The sequence below is a fragment of the Coturnix japonica genome, chromosome 26, assembly GCF_001577835.2.
Source record: "Coturnix japonica isolate 7356 chromosome 26, Coturnix japonica 2.1, whole genome shotgun sequence".
NCBI lineage: Eukaryota > Metazoa > Chordata > Aves > Galliformes > Phasianidae > Coturnix > Coturnix japonica.
The window spans coordinates 2486685-2506003 of NC_029541.1; the positions used below are offsets into that span (position 1 = coordinate 2486685).

The 19319-nt window shown below is 45.6% G+C and overlaps 1 protein-coding gene across 1 annotated transcript; it reads right to left on the reverse strand.

Moving 5' to 3' along the window:
- Window positions 1-307: 307 nt before the first annotated feature.
- On the reverse strand, window positions 308-18451 carry ELK4 (ETS transcription factor ELK4). The gene is made up of 5 exons (XM_015884939.2): window positions 18212-18451; window positions 11346-11561; window positions 9638-10564; window positions 8573-8689; window positions 308-7988 (listed from the first exon to the last, which is right to left on the reverse strand). Exons 2-5 carry the CDS (start codon window positions 11550-11552, stop codon window positions 7890-7892), a joined length of 1350 nt encoding a protein of 449 aa, XP_015740425.1. The 5' UTR covers window positions 11553-11561; window positions 18212-18451; the 3' UTR covers window positions 308-7889.
- Between the last annotated feature and the right edge of the window lie 868 nt (window positions 18452-19319).

A 19319-nucleotide genomic window follows, 5' to 3' on the forward strand; every position in this document is an offset into this window, starting at 1 on the left:
CTTCCACTTTGCCTTTAGCACTACATAAAGAAAGCAGCCACTCACCAAAAGGAGACCTTCATTCATCAGGAGGTGCAGGCAGCTGATCTGGCCCACATTGAACACAGCACTGCAAAGCTGGCATCCATCTGCATTCAAGCAAAACGTGAGGGATCCTTTGCCTCTGTGAACAAGACAGGTTAACTCAAGGTCCGACCAACTCTCTCATTAGCACAGTCATTAATTAGCACAGAGCAGGTTGCCCCACAGCTGCCACTTTCAGTTTCCTCCACTGTAAAAAAAAACCAAACCAAACAGCCAAAAAAGATCAGGAAGTTTGTTAAAAATATTTATTTAAAAAAATACAATTGTTTTGCATGTCTGGTTGCACATAACTATTAACATATGATTGACTTGAATAATTTGCTACAATGCTTTTTCTTTTTAAAGCCAGCTTGCATTATACAAAGCAAATCTCTCTGTCAGTTCTTACATAAAATAGTTTTCTTTAACTATTCCCACCCTATTTAAAAAAAAAAAAAAGATTGCAATACATGGATTATTTTTTTTCCTTTTTTTTTTTCTTTTTTTTTTTTGCACAAAATATCGAAGCAATAGAAAAAAAGTCACCTGATTCCTCAGGAAAGACCTTCATTATGTTTGAATAGAAACTGCCAATACGCCGCTCATTAAAAGCAGCACGAGTCGCTTTGAAGTCATTACAGTGCACTTCCTCCAAACCACGTTTTGCATCTCAGTACTTCGCCCTCCAAACCTGAAATGTGCTCAAAGAACTGCATATGTACAAGAAATAAGTTGATCAGACTCTTATATGTTTTCCCAACGTGGTATCGACACGCTGAAGGTCTTCCTAATATGTTACCTTGGAAGGTTAAATAAAAGCAAATTTAGTAACACTGAACAATTACTGAAAACTTTGGCTATTTATGTACTTGCATTACATACCAGCATTTTAGTTTTTAAACACAATGGCATTAAGATACTCTTATTATAAGGTATAATTAGAAAGACTGAGAAGCTACTCGCTCCCAACTCTTAACCTGAGCACCAAAGCAGTGCAAGGTTATCACTGTATCCAAAATCCAGTCTAGGATAAGTCTCTAAGGTAGGAAGCATGTTTGCTATGATGTTACTTTGCCTCTTGACTTGGCACCAGACACGTGTATCCAATACAATTCTGTTCTGGAAAGAGTAACTGAAAGCTTCATCTGCTGACCTTGTATCATTTTTACCGCTGATGTTTCTACTAAATTACATGAAAATAAGAAAGAAACCACTTACAGAGTTAGTTGATGTGGTTGTCTCCTCCATCTGGCCCAAGCAGAAGAGTCAGAGCTGCAGGAGCACAAAAAATCCTGCAGGCTTCACTGTGCTGATCTACACAGAGCCCAGATTAACCTGAAAAAACCCTCGAGGAGCAGCACTAAAGGCATCTGAAAAATCACTTTCCAAAACAGATGTGCACTCGAAAAAGAAACAGAACAACTGCCAACCATCACCATTGCTGATTTGGTCACTTAAAGTGTCCCCCATTCAGCTCTGATGTTTTCCTCCCTGGCTCCAGCTGAGCCACAGGCAAAAAGCTGCACGGAGCAGACCCTCAGCTGCCGTAACTCAGAGCAGCTCTGCTGCAGCCAATGGACCTTTCCTGCTTTACAAGCTCGTTGCACACAAGTGCTGTCTGCCATCAGCTTGCTCCGTGTTCTCAGCAGTCCCAAGCCAAAGCCTCATGTTGGTTACCTCCCCTGTTCAGTCACTGCAGCCTCAGATTGATTCCAACTGTCCTAATATGCATTAGAGGAGGAGACAACCACTATCTTTACTGTGTGTGTCGCATGAACTTTCCTATTTATTCCATCTCTGCTATTAAGAATACACTTCTCAGCTATAAAAACAGAGGGGTTGGGGGAGATAAGCATTAAATGTGCTACTGTACTTATCACAAAACACTGTGACGTACATAAGGCCATCTGGTAACACTGCAACAGAATACAAACAAGATTCTCAAAGGGAGTTTTAGAATACTTTGTTGTTTGTTTTCTTTTAAACCACAATGAATAATCTCAACCCTGTTCACGGAGAATTAACGTTAAAAACTACTACATCGTCTATATAAAACTCTGTGCAACTGAACAACAGCAGAACAAAAAGTCAACACAATTCTCTCTAAAGCAGTTCCAAAGCCTGAAGAGTTAAGACATGCCAGCCAAAAAACCAAACCAACCCCACAACACAACTCAAGGAGCCCAGAGCACACCCAGGTATTGTACACACAGCACACACCAGGATCCATGCAGAGCCCATCCTGGCCACCTTCCTGTGTTCCAGAAAATAAGGAAAGGAAAAAAGAAAACTAAATAGAAACAGCTTCCAGTTATAAGTACAGCACTGCTGCACGTACTGCTCAAGGATATGGGCTCCAAGCAGTGCTTTCCAACCTCCCTGCACTGCTTGCAGTTCGTTCTGTGTCTCCATTACAAGCCCCCTGCTTTCCAAACGCTGCCAATTACACCATCTCAACAGAGAAATCTTATGAAAAAGGGGAAAAAAAAAGACAAAAAGCCCTAATTTGTGTTCCAAAACTGTTCCAAAGATACATTTAAAGACACTTCCCAGGAAGATATGCCATACAACAACGCCAAAGATGCATTTATAAGTAACCTTATGGCAATCCTTAGCCCACGCTGCAGTACAGCCTGAGTGCTTACAATACAAATAGACAGGCCCCAAAAAGCCTCATCAGCACGTGCAAAAGGTTTTTAAAGTGGCAACTGCAGGGTTTGCTCTGAGTGTACAAACCTGGAAGCTGTGCTGCATCCTGAACACGCGTCCCCTGCAAGTGAATAGGTGTGCACATGTATGTTTGTATAGGGAGAGCTGTTCAGCCTCAGCGGAACAATGCATAGAGGAAACAAGCTGTACAAGTTTGCTTTCTTAATTAGATGCCTGCAACGGGCTCCGCAATTAAAGTCTTCTACGACGTTCTTCGGAAGGGGAGGGGAAATGAAAATCAATTCTAATCAGTTCTACTGCGTTTGGTAGAATCATTTATGTGGATCGGACGCCTTGCTGTCTGAAAAGGGAAACACGTGAGCATGCACATCCAAGCAGAAGCATGGGGCCCTGCCCTGCTTTCTTATCGTGTAGGTCACTTCTTTAGGGGAGGGGGAACAAACAGAACAAAACAAGGATGGTGACCATCAGTGAAGTCAAACAGAACCTCCTGCAGAGCCCATATGCTTTGCTCACTTCAAGTGGAACGCGGCGCCCGCAGATGTCAATCCAGGCAAAAGCCTTTGGCAGTAACAGCCCCAAAGAGCCGTGTAAAACAACTGTCACCACGCTTTATCTTTTAATCTTCATCTGACAGCCTCTGATTTCAGCAGATCGACTTTAGCACGGCACATATTCACCACCACTCAACGTGATGGCAGTCGCCAAAGGCTTCGCATTAAGCAGATTTGCTAACACTGTTCAGACTTTAACAGCAGCCATTGCCAATTACTGCTTAATTAAACTCAAATCAAGCCACAAACAAATTCCTGTTTAGACAAGAGGAACCCCGAATAGCTTTGTAAGCTACTCGACTGCAATTTTAATGCATTTTCAATCGATCTGCTGAGCATAAATCCCATGGGGCTCCACTAATGGTCAGATCAAATACATCACCCATACCCAGGACCAGAAGATAGATCTATTTCCTACACAGGAGAATAATATTACAGACACCCCAAAACTCACACATTGAGTTTCAAAGCATCTGGCCATTCTGATAACGTCCCTTAACTACTGCTGTAGTTTATTCCATAGCTGACAATACCAAGATTTCCTCTTGGTGCAACACTGAGATGTGCCTTGTAAACAAACACGCATTCAAAATGGAAGAAGTTAAGTGGTAGAGTAAAATATGAGTACATACAACAAATAAAGAGCTATAAAATAGTAGTAAAAAGTAACTAAGAGATACACCAATAAACCAAGGGTGGCCAAGAGTTCTATGGGCTCCGAATGGAGCAGAACTCAGAATCAGAGCTGCCTGGGTGTGCCAGCTCTGCCACCCAGCACTAAGCTGCTGTAATTCTTGCACCCAAGCTGAAGTCATGGGTGGGGGGATCTGACATTGCACAGCACTGACATCTTGAAAAGCTTTGTGCTGGAAGATATGCACATAAACAGCCCTCGCTGTGGTTAAAATGAACACTATGAAGATAAAACAAGAAGAATCTATATGTTAGATATCCAAGGCCTGAAAAACTAGTGGGAGAAACTATCCCAAACAAACTACTCAAACAGCCAAAGCCTTTCCTGTGCTAACACACACTCCATTCTAGCAAGGATATGGATACCAAAAGCCTTGGGACGCTCTGAAGGAACACAATGAACTCCCAAACTTGAGGGATTTCATCACTTCCTGACCTAGTGCAGAATGCAACGTGAACGTGCCAAAGGCAGTGCATAGGAACTACATTCAGCCACCACTGCTGAAGATCGACTCCTGAAATGAGGTTCTGGGATTCCACTCTGTTAAAGAAAAAGCTTTTTTCCACCACCCTCATCACTGGGATCACGTCCTCTGAGAACAGGAAGATGGAACAGGGTGTTGTATAACCGTAGGGTATCAGCAGAACAATTCTGCTTTCCATGGATTGTCTGCTTGCAGCACGTGTTGCTTAGTGGCATCCTGATGGTTCAGGTTCTCATAAAAGACAGACATAGCACAGACAGCAGCAGCACAAGCTTTGCAACTCTGCAGTACTATTATACAGCAGCAGTGACATTAAAAAGAGATTCCCAGAAGCAAGACAGATGTTCAGCTTCCATGCTCATCCAGTCTAATTCTACCACCACCTATGAATTAACCAATGCAAATACTATCAAAGCATTCAACAATACCACAGTTACTTCAGCAACGTGAACTGCAACGTAACACAACGTTTCTGTAATGCTGCACTATTTTTTTAAACCAACATGGTACTATACCCATATTACAAACTGCTAACGTGATAATTAAAGAAGAGCCTATACTAACCCCACCTTCCCTACACTAAAAACAAGTTGCAATGAGCTGCAAACTGCTCCTGAAGCGAGCCAGTAGAGCACCAGCAAGTCACATCACCGAGCTCCAAGGAATGTGATCCAAAAAAGCTGGCAGTTCTATGCTTATTAATAAATGCCTGCTTAATGAGGCAGCATATATACAAGACAGTATTATCTTAAGTGACCTGAAGTGGGGAAAACATGAGAGCAAGCCTCCCTCCCACCTCCCTGTGCCCAGTCTTACTGTTTGCTTTCCCAACTGCCTCCTGAGATTACAACCCCATTGGGGACTCCTGTTTTCCAAGGCAGGTGCCTAAGCAAAAGTAATCACCTTCTCACTTTGCCTGTCAGGAAGTTGGACACCACCATGCTGAAATATAGAGAGGCTGCACTTTCATAACAACTTCCCCTAAGAAGGTATTCCTGAAGGTGAGCGTGCATCTCACAGCTATGGCAGTGCAATCTGCTGCAGCTACTTGGAGAACAGCATGAAACTAGGCCAAGCAAAACTGACAAGCTCTATTAGTTAGCATTTGGTTCTCTTGCATATCTATGCTGAAAGTGATACAGTTTACAAAAGAATTAAGTGCATGTGTGCACATACACAACTTTTAAACTAAAACTTGGCTTTTCTCCATAGGGGACAAGGAAAGGGAAGCAATTAAATTGCGAGTCTTTAGTGCTCATTAGTTATTTTTAAACTCTAATCCTAGTCTGCAACGTTGCTCTCAAATCCACACACACATTGGGCATAAAATTGGCCAACCTAAAACAACCATTAAAAGTGCTGCTATTTATATATAGCTATATATATTTTCTAGAGCAAACTCATAAGCTATCATGCAAACCAGAAAATTCCACATGCCTGCTCTTAATTATAAATCTGCAGGTTTCTCTCTGCATTTAAAAAAAAAAGAAAAAAGAAAAAAAGTCAATATTGCACATTGTCATTTTAAGAGCCACCGGCACAGGAACTTCATCCTGTATCTGCTGATGTCTAAACACAAAGCAGTGTTGCTCCTCCAATGAAACTCAACAGGAAGACAGTTCACTATATGAGCTCACTCCCTGCTACCTGCACCTGAAACAGGCACGTTCTTTTCTCCCACTTAGCAAAGGACTTTCTGGATGTACAATGCCCAAAAAGCAACCCCGTGACACCCACTCACGTCGAGGGTGCTGTATTAGAAACGTACAAAGTGGTTTATTCAATGCTAGAATCTATAGAGAACGTCACTGCAGTAAATTAAGTCCTGGGTATTGTCATACGTATGTTTTAAAGTGAGTTCGGTCTGCAAAAGAGGCAAAAGGAAAACTGTGGTAAGCCTGAGCTCACCATTTCCCCATCAAACAGGTGCAAGAAACACACTGCCAGCTCCTCGTGCTGTTAAGGTACAACCTTCCTCTGCTCATTAAAGCTTCCCAGCCAACCAGTGGGGGATACCAAAGGAAGGAGACGGCCTCCATCTGTTTCCTAGAAGGTTATTATATGAAGATTATCTTACATCACTCAGCTCAATGTGAGTGGCAAACAGAAGTTGCTGCCTGACAGCAGATGCCCCAAAGTGGAAGGGCACAGAGTGAGACATCCCAAGTCCCTCTTCTTTCATTTCCTCCGTTCTCTTTAAAGGCCTCCTGAGGTTTAAAAATCTAATTAAAAATTTCATCAGTGTTTCAAATGGCTCTGGAAACTTGTATCAATTCACACACACACACACAGCCACCAAGGAAAGAAAAGCAAGTGCAAATTTACAGTGAGGTGGATACACCATGGCACCTCTCTCAGCTAGCGGTGCATATTAAGCCTAACTTTTTCAGGGTCTGAGTGCTTCCTCGAGTAATAACAAAGAAAACCCAATAGATTTAAAGCCAAACTCGAGATAAGAGCTGGGAAAAAGCTTCTCCACTTCAAACTGAGGGAATAAAACACTCAGACATCAGTGTTCTCACCCACCGCTTGGGGCTTAAAATGCAGCATCAGGCAGCAACCTCATGTCACAGATCAACCATCAACACCTCATGTAAAATCCACCATTCTGCTCATCTTTTAGCAGTGAGATTACAGGTCTTCTGGCACGAGAAATGTTTGGACTTCAGCATTCAAACCTTCTGAGAAGTGAAAAGAACTGATCCCACCATTTGTTTGTCTCCAGGCTTTGCCCCCTTGCTGAAGGAGGGCTCGGAAGCATCCAGGAGCCAAGCAATGCAAGGCTGGGCTGTCTGCATTGCAGTGTCATTGAGAAATTGTCCACATCTCAGTAACACAATCATAAGAATATGCCTTGAAAAATTTCTACCTGCAAAGAGACAAGAGGTTTTTACAGCAGATAAGATGCGGGCTGTTTTGCTGCTGCAGAAGTTATCAGGCCCCAAGGCAAAGCTGAGTGCACACACACACTCCCTTTCCCAAGCATTTCCTGGAATGCCAGCTTTGATCGTGATTAAATTTCTTCTTGCCAAGCACAGGAAGCAGAAGAACAGAGGTTTTCCAAGAGTCACAGAGAAACAACTTCTCTGATACTATATACTGCAAACAGTGCAGACTCAGTTACTGCAACACCAATTGAAACTCCCTTTCACCATAGTGAAGTCTTCCAACCAAGGAGGGAAGAGAAGAGACCGGAGCTTCAGCTCCTATTAAGGCATTTGCATAAACATTACCAATCTGGGTCTTCAAAAAACAGGAATTTTGCAAAAAAAGGCATTTTTTTTTAATCTGGGAATGGCAAAAACTATGACTGCTGATCATCTCTGTGGAATTATAAATTGCTCTTTTTAAAAAAAACGTGGTTAAATATAAGTGTCATCTCTTTTCCTTGCTTGCCAATATGTCCTTTCCATGAGTTCATGTGCTATGTCTTCTGCAGATCAGGGGAAAACGGGCCAGGGGTAGAGGGTCCATCCAGTCCAGACAGCGTGAATGGGCCGTGACTGTTCAGCACTGATGGAAACTAAGAGACAAAACAAAAGTGGTTGAGAAAGGGGATTTTAATTCAATGTTCCTCTCTAACCCTGCATCAAGAAGCTCCCCAGGAAACAAAGAAAAAAAAACCCTTTCAAAGATTCTTCCTGTCTTCCACCAAGTAATTACTTTTTAAATGCCACCACACCACAGATTGCACAACCCCAGCTACTGGAGGGAGACAGCCTGCAGCCTCCGCACTGAGCACTGCCTATGCCTTAAACTAGTGATATCACAATAAAATGACTTTATACAGCTTGTTGAGAAACAATGTCCTACATTGTTCTTCAATTATTAGCAGAGAAAAGGCTATCGGGTACCAAAAAACCCCTTTGAATTAAAGGAAACTTTTTAGCACTTCAAACTTGGAAAGACTGAGCAACCAAAGCATGACATGTTTCATGACGTATCATGAAATGCCTACTACTTAACTGCCTCACCTTATTAAAGAGTAAATATTACTGCCCAAACTTGCCATCAGATTCTTGGGCTAACAGATCCATACAGGTCTTCTGAGGAAAGCAGACAAGCATGGCTCAAAGGGAGAGATGGGCTCAACTTGCTGGAACTTACCTGAAAGAGCGTATTAGCACCTTGCAACCTTGCAGGACTGAGAGGAGCAACTGGGCTGAGGGTACTCCAGAAATGAATACTGGAGAGCAAGGGACTTGGGGTCAGCAAGATGGGAGTCTGCAAAACACACAAAGACAGTCAGTTGTGTGGAAGCTGGACTTGGAATAACACACTGCATATGGAAATCTGGCTGCAGTAATCCAGCTCCTCCAGCTGCAGAGGGCTGGATCCCATTTTAAGAACTCCCATTCTCTTATTCTGCCTCCTCCCACCTCCTCCTCTTCCCTTCAAACCCTACAACAGCAGCCATCAGTTCTCCCTCCCCTTTCTTAGGGACTGGCCCTCCTCTCCCAGCAGCTGCCAAATGCCTTCTCATGCAATTCATACACCTGCAAGTGACTTTGGTGAACTGAGCTTATGAATTCAAAACGAGCAGACAGTGGGTACACACATACTGAGTGACATGGGGGACGTAAGCTACAACAAAAGAAATGCACACCCAGCTTCTGAATGCTCTGGATGTTCCAGGTTTACCAGCCAAACACTTGGAAGGGCTCCAAAAGTGCAATTGCACTTGGTTTTTTTTTTAATCCTATCTTCAGCCATTTCAATTTTCTATCAGCAGTTTCCCTGCAGTTTAACTCCAATTTATTACAGGAAGGAGATTAAATGTATACAGTACAATACAACGGCATAGTTGGATTCAGTTCTCTTCCAAATTTTCCATGAGGAATGAATGCTTTCCTTTCCCACGCGCTGAGAACAACCAAATTATGCAGCCATTGTTATCACCGCAATTAAGTCACATTATTCAGGTTTTAATGGCTACTAAATCAAGTGAAAGAAGACTGCTGAACACATACCTCAGTGTTACCTGTTTTGAAAGGGATTTCAGAATCAACCTGAAATGCTTTGGAAATAAATTCAGTGTCATTCTGGAGCATTTACAAAGGATCCTTAAAGTGCTGGTTTGGTTCATCTGCCCTCCCTTACTGCCTTATAGTGTAACACAATCACTGCTGTTACTTATAAAAAGAAAGGGAGGTGAGGTGGGAATTGGGTTACCTGGGAGAAAAGTGCTGGAGTAAGAGAAGCAGTGGGGAGGGAAGGGCTCAGTATTCCCAATGGACTTGGATCACTGCCTGTAATGACGAGAGTAGGAGCCAACTCCAGCCCTTTGGGTTTTTTAGATCTGGAGAGGTGATTGGCAAATTCCTTCTCCAGCACAGATGAATCCTGCTCTTTGGGCTCTGGGGATTGATGCTGAAGGTTCTGAGCCTGCTCCAGCTGCTGAGAAGCCACTGATTCTATGTCCGTGTCAATGTCCAGGTCAGGATTAGAACTCAGGGGCGGCGATGGGGGGGTGGAAGGAACTTGCAGAACAGGAGAAACAGAGGATACGGGTGGAGTTGGGGTAAAGCTGGTGGTCAAGTTTGGCAAAGGCGCCGGAGCTTCAGGGATGGTTAATTTGGGGAGAACAAGAGTCTCCAAGGTCTGCAGAGTTTCTTCTGATGCTGCCACGGGAAGAGAGGATGCAGTTGAGGTGGCAGAAGCAGTGGATGTAGCAGAGACCGTTGAAGTGGTGACGATGAGGGGGACGGACGAAGGCTTTTTGGAGGGCATGGTGACAAACTTGATGACAGACGGCGTCGGATCCTGAGCAGCTTTCTTCTCTGTCAGTTTCTCAGCTGGATTCTCAATCTTGATGGACCTGAAGAGTTTCACATTGGAAGAGTTCAGGGAGTTCAGCGTAAAAGAGGAGTACAAGCCTGAGTGGATGTAGTCGTTGCGGCTGGAGGATTTAGCACACGACTGAGACTTCTCCTTCCCGCAGCTTTCCACGTCCTTTGGAGCACTGCTAACCTCTGCAAAGCTGGTCAGGTCGGGTTCTCCTTCTATACGGCCCACGACAAGAGGATCCATTTTTAAGATCTCCGGATAAGAAACAAACTTGTACACAAACTTCTTACCGTTCACTTTTTTAATGATATTCTGTGGGTAAGAAGATAGGTATTTTTAGCCTTTCTTTAGATTCATTTTCCTGCTACAAACTCTGCCTAAAATAGACTGAGGAATTCAATAGTTTGTAATCTTTCAAACAGAAATACTTTCTTTTCCTTTGTTTTAAACACGCTGCATTCTTGCAATTCACAGACACAACAGGTGAGCTCAACCTGACCTCAGTGCACCAACAGAAACCCTAAATCAGCAGAGCAACTCTGTTTCAAATAGTTAAGAAGATCCTCTAGGAAACAAAGATACCACCACTGAAGTTAAGATCACTGCTCTGGGCACTGCAAGCATAATCTAAGAGGAGAACACACAGAATTAAGGCTTACAAGGTTTGTAGAATTGATGCCCGATACCTTATTCTTAATGAGATGATAATAAGCAGCTGAACTGTTCAACAGAACGTGGGCTTATCAGCTACTTCAATATCATAAAACCTCTGTCACACTTGCTCCTCACTGGAAAGCCACACACAATTTGGGTCACAGAGGATGTTTATTATACAGACATAAATTAAAAGGAAACCATTTTGCATAAAGCCAATCCAGAACCTTATAAAACAACCACTGGGGAGGAACCGGGCATGAGGATAAATAAAAAGGGAAATAAAAACCTCTGAACTTAAGTCAGTGCACCTCACTTAATTCTTGAAGCCAGAAGTGACACCTACCCCCTTGAAGAGAATGAAAAAGGAAACAAAGCTCATTAGGCAGAAGCTGGTAAGATGGATAAGGATTTCAGGTGGATTTATGGACTTCGTTACCTTCACATAATAGTATCTGAGAGCACGGCTGAGTTTGTCATAGTTCATGCTAGGCTTGTTCTTGCGGATTCCCCACAGCCTGGCCACCTCCTCTGCCTGCTGCAGTTTGAACTCCCCGTCATTGGAGGTCCAACAGATGATATTCTTGTTCTGAGGCTCTTTCAGGAGTTGGAGGAGGAACTGCCACAGGGTGATAGCACTGTCCATAGCAGTAAGCTGTAATGCAGAAAGGCAGAGAAAAGGCAACAGAGATTAGGAACGGTGCATCTTTCTGTGTCTCCCTAGAAGGAGGGTGAGGGCACAGAGATGTTATTTCCAAAGGCAGCAAGAGTAAAAATTATTAGTCACCAGTCGTGAAAGATGTTCCCTGCAGAACAGGGAGGCTGAGAGCCAACTGCTATCGTCTCCTCCCACATGTCAGTCCTTTTCACATGGGTTATATTTAGCCTCATTTAACTAAATCAGGTCATTTTGGGTAAGTTGCAATGAGTCATTACCCCCCTCCCCCCCAAAAAAAAAACACACAACAAAAAGAAAACCACCCCAATTCTAAGCTGTCCCACGTTCACCCATTCTGTGTTGTACTGAGGAACAGCTCAGGTGCACCCAGGTAAAAATCAAACCATCTCCCCCCTCACCTCCTCCATTCCCACCCACCTGCAGCCTCCTCCTTCAGCTGCCTGAAGATATCACTGTAAAGAACAACCCAACCTTCCTTCAGTTCACATTGCTAATGTCCCTCCCAGCCACCCCCCACCCTGCTCTCTAATCTTCCTTTTGCAATTTTCGTCTCTTTTTCTAAGAAATTAAGCAAAGAAGAAAAGAAGCAAATACGATTTCAAGCATTGCTTTGGCTCTTCTCTTGATCTTTTCTCACACACATCAGTTTGTAAGGCTGAGGTCTTTTAGGACCAATGTCACTCCAGCACTGCAGGTGGGGATGTAGTCAGCAGTGAAGGGAGGTCATTCCCTGCCTATATGAGGTGGTACTTCCACCAAGATTTAAGTGTAACACCAATAATCCTGTCCATACAAAGGAATTATAAGCCAGGCTGTGAATTAAAACAGATAAAATGATATTAATGCAATATCCCATATGGATCCTCTTATCCCACAACACACAGCTTCTCTCCATACGGCCTAAACTTCTTCCAACGTAACAAAAGCAAACACGGCTGCACTGCAATAAGAGCCTTCCCATAGAACCATGCTGGATGTGGGCCCTGCTAAATATCCCCCTGCCCCAACCCTTGATAAAGGCCAACCTAAATGGCACAGGGGTTCCTGTTTGAGTGAGTGCAGCTCCAGACACCAAGTGCTGTTGGTAGGAGGAGGCTCTGAAGGTTCACGGCTCCTGCAAGGACTCGTGCTTGTGTTGTTGAGGTCCACACGCACACAGGGCTAAGTTTGAGATCCAGGCAGGACTGCCAGTTACCAAAGCCTTTATTCCAATCTCGTTACTGCCCAGCACTTAGCCAGCCCTAAATAAGGAAGAGAACAGTCTACATGTCAGAGCCTCAGAATCCAGTCAGCCCTGAAAAAGGATTAGTGCTGACAGTATACACAGGACCAAGCATTCCTATTTAAATCAGGTGCCCCGGGGCAGGTATTCTTTTGGGCAGAGCTCATTGCATTTAACCTATTTTCACAAATACCTGCCTGATGGCACACTGACATGACTCCACAGCAAGGTAACATTGATCAACTGGGTTCAACTGCTGCAATTACAGCCAACAATCTCAAAATGAAGGACACCCACACCACCTAGTTATGCTGGCCTAAGGTGCTTTCCTCATTAATTACTGATGCTTACAGCTCTGTGCCTGCCCAAATTAATTGCTGAGAGCTCTATGAAGACAGCAGCTGCTTAGTGAGCCCTGCAGGGGCAGCAGGGAGCTGTGGGGCAAGGAATGGAGTTAAAGCCCTCCCTGCTTTCTGCTGTGCACTTTACCAATGCTGTTTCCTATGGAGCATCACCAGCACAGCCTCATTATCCTGTCAGGATGATGCACACGCACGGGGTGTTGTGTAGACATAAGGACTTGATTCTACCATTCTACAGAGCTGTCAATAGCCGTGATAAGTGTTAACAGAGAAAGAGCAGGAAAATGAAGTCGAGTGATTATTCCCACGCTACGTTTAGCTGCAGCAGCTTCAAAGCCCATATAAGCAGCACTGCACCAAACAGCGCCGAGCGATGCAATGGGAGGTAATCACACAGAAATTAGATTAGCAGCAGAATCTCAGGAAGGCAAAGGCTTTTTCTCCTCCTAAAAACCTGTGATGATTGCATCCCCAAATTGAAATGCCGTGTAATTTCGGTGTGCTTCCCTTGAGCAAGAAGCACTTTGCTGTTATTATCAGCACACTCCAACCTTACTGCAGTCACATCGTTGCCTGGCTCGTGGCTGGAGCAGAGCTGAGATGCACACAGCCAACACAACTGTGCTCTCATGGCACAAACAGCAGCACAGCACATGCCTGTATTGAACAGGAGAGATTTGTTACAAGCCACCTTCGGAGCAATGTGCCACATTGTGCTCAGCAGCATCTACAACAACACCAGGCCTCCTGGGATGCAGGCACTGTGATCTCTGCATACAGCAAAGCTTAATGGCTGGAGGAATCCCCCTCCAGGGGCTACAGCAAACATCAGATGCATCTGTATGCTACCAACACTCGTGGAGTCCCAGGTTGTAGCACCGTGTGCCATTCCTTCCACCATTTCATTAAGGATGCAGCACAGCATCGTGCACGGCCAGGTTATGCTGCAGATGAACGCCCCTCTTCATTCATTCCTTATTGTACACACCTACAGGAAACAACAGGAGCGACACCTGAATGTATCCAGAAGCTCATCCTGATTAGATATAAAGGGAAATAATAACCCTGCAATCAGGCTGAAGCAGTGGGACAGGTGGGCAGGTACACCCTGCCCCTCTGGAGTAATATATGCATAGGAGAATGTGATGCTAGGAACAAAGGCACGTGTAATTGAACTTCATTAAACTTGCCTTGATAGGGCACGAGAACACAAAGAACTGCTGCTTCTCCAGAAAGAAGTGGGATAAAGTGAAGCCGAACCAAAACATCACACTAGATGCACAACTAAAAGCAGCACAGCCGCTCTGTGTGTGACTTTAGAGAACCCAAAGGATGCATTCAACATCGATTCCTCCTTCTGCAGCTGGGGCAGGAGGATGGGAACCCACCACCCCATTCTCACAATGTTGAGATGCTGCTCCTCGTGTGGCTCCTATGGAACACCTCAGCTTCTTCCAGATGTCATCAAGCTGCAGCACAGCTCCCAGCAGCAGAAAAAGCCTCCTCGTCTGATTGCTTTTCCTTCGAGATGAATGTGCTGATGATTACAAGCGCAGCCTTTTAGCTGAAGGTTATTTTCCTTGCAAGAGTCCACGGAGAAGGGAAATGGTCTCATGCGAAAAGACAAAGAGGGAATTAGGCAGAGAGGCAACAGCACTGTTTATGACAACAGCCTTCCCACTTCTGCACCATTTGAGTGCGAGGAAAAAAATAGTTGCTAGAGGCAGAGGGCAGTTATACTTTGTAATGAGTATGCTAAAATAGAGCACTATTATTGTCTTGAGATCTTCTCTGACGCCTACAGATGACCCTTGAAGCACACAGAGGAGCTGACAGCATTTGGCTGCACTTTTCTAAGTAGGAGCGCTGCGAAGAGGAGCTTTTCTCGTGTTGCTGCAGCTCTGTTTGAGGCCTTGAGAAAGGTACAAAGCCTCACGTTTACATCAGAGCTGGGACACGAGATACGCATCTTTTCCAGCGACTTCTCATCCATCTACGCCACAATCCGGGTGATTACAGAGCCTCGGGGCTCCGCATCATTAGTGGCAGGCAGTGTGCAATTGCTGGGTGGCACAGCTTCCGAAGTGGCACAGGGCAATTCCATACTGTGGCCACAGATTTACTCACCATTGCAGAACAACAACCTTCAGGTTCAGCCCCGAGGGAGGCAGCACCCAGAGGAGCTCCAGCAAAGCAGATCTATATCCCACCCCCCCTACCAGCCCCCATCTTTGAGGTCTTCTGGCATGTTTCCTGCTTTTGAGTCAGCCCCGAGAACAGCTCGAGTAATCCTTCGCCTCGGCATGTTTCCTTATCAGCAGCTGCAGGCTGATGACTTCTGCAGATGGACTGATTACAGCAGTCGGGGCTGCAACCTCGTTAGAATCCCCCACGCAAGCAATGCACAATGCAAAGGAAAGGGAGGACCAAGCCATCACCTGCAGGCACTGACACCCATCCAGCTGCCCAGATATAGAAGCAGCATCTCCAAAGCTGAGCTGAGCAGCAGCAGAACCACCTGGTGACATGAGCCACAAAAGATGCTGCTCAAAGATTGCCAGCAACAAAAGCAGCACTGCGTCTGTGTGCACCAACCACAACACACAGACGTTTGCCAGCAGAGAGCAGAAACTCTGCTCTCTGTTAACAAATAAGTCTAATATAGCAGCAGCATTAAGTTAGAGGTGGGCTTTGGGACCTCTGCCATGCAGCAAACGAAGCCCTTGCACTGTGGCAGGAAGCTGCACTTGCTGCCTTGCTTTGCATGCACACAGACAGCAAAGCTGAGCTGCTCTGGTTGCATTGTACCATTCCCCAGTGTTTCTAATGGCTGAAGATGTGTAAACCGAAGGCACGTGCAGACAATAAACCCCCGTGCAACGTTGTGCAATGCTCTTGCACAGACACGGCCAGGAAAGCAAACAAACAAAGAAGCAATGCCAGATTAATGGAGATCTCTGGAGGTCACAGGCCCAGGGTCTCCATCAGACAGGGTTAAACTCAAGGTAAGATCACGCAGTTCATTGTCTGCAGCCAAAACAATAAGTAAAGAGCTGCTCTATTCCCCCAGCTCCTTTTATTGGAGTAAAAGGACCAGAGCTGTAACATCGCTGATGAAACATCTCATTAAGCAGCCAGCAACACACAATCAAGCAACAGTTTCATTAGAGCAGCACTTGAAATATCCCTTTTCCCAACAGGAGCTTTCAGGAAACACTTTCAAGCCGCTGGGAAAGCCATTCAGCTCCACTGTTACCTTCAGAACATGATCCATTTGGATTCATTTCAGTGCATAGAGAACCAAAAGTCAGGTTTTCCTGCTGGGAACAGCACCCAGCCCTCATTGGGAACACAAAGGGAACCCTAAGAACACCCTTAAGTCCTTCTGTCACACTGCCTTTGTAGCTTCATTCCCAATCCCAAAGCTGCCATGTATAAGGGATTCACCTAAACCTGCACCTTGCCACATTGATGCCTCCAAACAAGGAAACCAAGGAGCGTTCAGACCACAAAAAAACAGGCAAGAATAAGAAACAAACAGCAAGAAAACAACTCCAGGCTCCAACAGGTTGCAGCCCTCCCTTCAACCCTGGCAGGAAAAGCTCTAAGAGCAGGAAGCACTGGGAAGGAAGCACCAAAGGATGTCCTTTAGATAAGGGCTGCTTCCCTCACCTCATCCCTCTCCAAGTCCTATTTACTTCACCCAACTGCTGCGCTCCATGTCGCCTTGTCGGCTCAAAGCTGAGGGTTTAGGAGACATTAAGGAGGCAGAAAACACGTCGAGCTGTTTGTTTCAGCGCTGGTTTGTTCCATCATTTCACCTCCCATCTGTTAAACGACAGCTTCCCATCCTCACTGAGCATTTGCTGCGTGCTCAGGGCAAACAGAACGGCAAACTTAAAGCAACGCAGCTCCTGTGATTGGTTTCTATCACTGACGTGACTGGCTCTGAGTAAGCCACAGAAACACGTATTTCAACCCAAAAAAGCCTCTTTAAGTAGATTACACGCTCGCTTCCTCCTTATTTGCCACCACAACGGGCTGAAGGGGAATGTTTACCAACAGCAGATCCCATTGGTTTCAATAGCACCACGCAACAGCATCCCTGCTGGGAAGGGCTGGGTGATGCTCAGACCCGAAACAACAGGTCCCATGCATCCAGCTGACCCTAACCTTATTACCGACAGGAAGCCTCGTTTTAAGATGGAAAAGCTTTCCTCTAATAATGTTTATAATACACTCAGCCCCGTTGCTATGATGATGGGAACGACTCCTCACTCCAAACAGGCTCCGAGACCCTAAAAATAAACAGGCGGGTCGAAATCACGACGGCGCAGTTTTGTTTGGGAGGGAGGATGTGCTGGTGCCATAGGAAAGAAAGGGAGGGGGGAAGCAACGCTAATAACCCAACTCTACATCCATATGGTTCTACAGCTGCTGCTTTAAAAGCAAAGCAGCCAAGCTGTATCGATGCTGTGTGCCCCCAATGGGGCAGGATATAATGGAGCGGGATGGAAGATATCTGGCTGTACATAGGAGGTGAGCGTTGTGTAACTGGCCGGCTTGTAAACAGGAGTGTAAAATAAAGCCAAGCACAGCGGTGGATTTGCATATATACATATAGTTTCTCTAAGGATTTCAAGCCCTATTGATGTGGGCAGCATCCGCCCAGATTGAAGGGAGAGGTGGAACAGAAGGGAAAAAAGGCAAGAAAACGGGGTGGGGGGGCAGGGGAAGGTGTAGAGGGGGGGGCAGGGGAATGGGGTGTAGAGGGGGGGGGTTAATATATATATAAGATTAAATAAGACCCCAAAACAAAGCAGAATGGGGTCGTATCCTCCTCCTTCCAACCCCATAGCACAGCATACAGCCAAGTCTCCCACTTCCTGACCCCCCCCAACCCCCACCTACTACCTGGTCCCCCCCTCAACTCAAGGCCGGGGCCTTAAAGCAACGACCCCCCCCTATATTAGGGCCGACCCCCCCCCTATATTGAGGCCTAACCCCCCTATATTCGGGCCTACCCCATATTCAGCTCTTACCGAGGAGGATCCCCGTTCGTTGCGGGTCCCGTCGCTGCGGGCAGGTGCTGGGAACGGCCCCCCCAGCCACCCTTCATGACCGGGAACCCCCTCGGTGTGTCGAACACCGACCCCCCATCCCTATAAGGGAGGAACCGGGTTGAGAAGCGAAGGAGAAACCGGAGCTGATGGATGGAGGCGGAACGGGGAGCGGCGGAGCGTTACATGGCGGGACGCGCAACGCCAACCTCAATGCGATTGAGCCAACTCGGCCACCGTACGCCACACTTCCGCCCACGGCCCACGGTCCAATCACCGAGCAGAGCGGGGGTGTTGTTGACCAATGGGAAAGAAGAGGTTCCGCCCACTTGTTGTAATGCATTATGGGTAATGTAGTCAGTGAGGCTTTATGCCCGTACAGGCCGCTCGCTGCCATGTGACCGGGCCGGGCCGAGCTGATAATGGGGTTTAATGGGACCGGGTTAGAACCGAAGTGATATGGGGCAGTGTAAGGCTGAAGGGGAGCGGTGGTTGAATGTAGAGATGAGTTTAAATGGCCGGGATAGCAGAGGGGGGATGGAGGTATCCTTAAAGGAGAAGGGCCATAGAGAGAAGCTGAAGGTGTAGCAGACATATATAGACATATCTAGACAACCCTATAGACATCCCTATAGATGTCCCTATGGACAACCCTATAGACGTCCCTATGGATGTCCCTATAGAAACCCTATAGAAAACCCTATAGAAAACCCTATAGAAACCCTATAGAAACCCTATAGAAGTCCCTATAGACATCCAAATAGACATCCCTATAGACAACCCTATAGACAAACTTATAGATGTCCCTATAGACAACCCTACAGACAACCCTATAGACGTCCCTATAGACATCCAAATAGACATCCCTATAGACAACCCTATAGACGTCCCTATAGATAACCCTATAGACAACCCTATAGATGTCCCTATAGACTTCCCTATAGTCCTCCCTGTAGACAACCCTATAGGCGTCCCTATAGACAACCCTGTGGACGTCCCTATAGACGTCCCTATAGAAACCCCTATAGACATCCCTATAGACAACCCTATAGACAACCCTATAGACGTCCCTATAGACAGCCCTATAGAC

What these genes read in the sequence shown, in the direction of transcription:
- ELK4 (XM_015884939.2), bottom strand. Translation starts at nt 11,552, where the DNA reads ATGGACAGTGCTATCACCCTGTGGCAGTTCCTCCTCCAACTCCTGAAA. An exon ending in CTCCAGCACTTTTCTCCCAG is followed by an intron (nt 8,690 to 9,637) that starts GTAACCCAATTC and finishes TGTGTTTTGCAG; the next exon opens with ACTCCCATCTTGCTGACCCC. An exon ending in GTGCTAATACGCTCTTTCAG is followed by an intron (nt 7,989 to 8,572) that starts GTAAGTTCCAGC and finishes TTTGTCTCTTAG; the next exon opens with TTTCCATCAGTGCTGAACAG.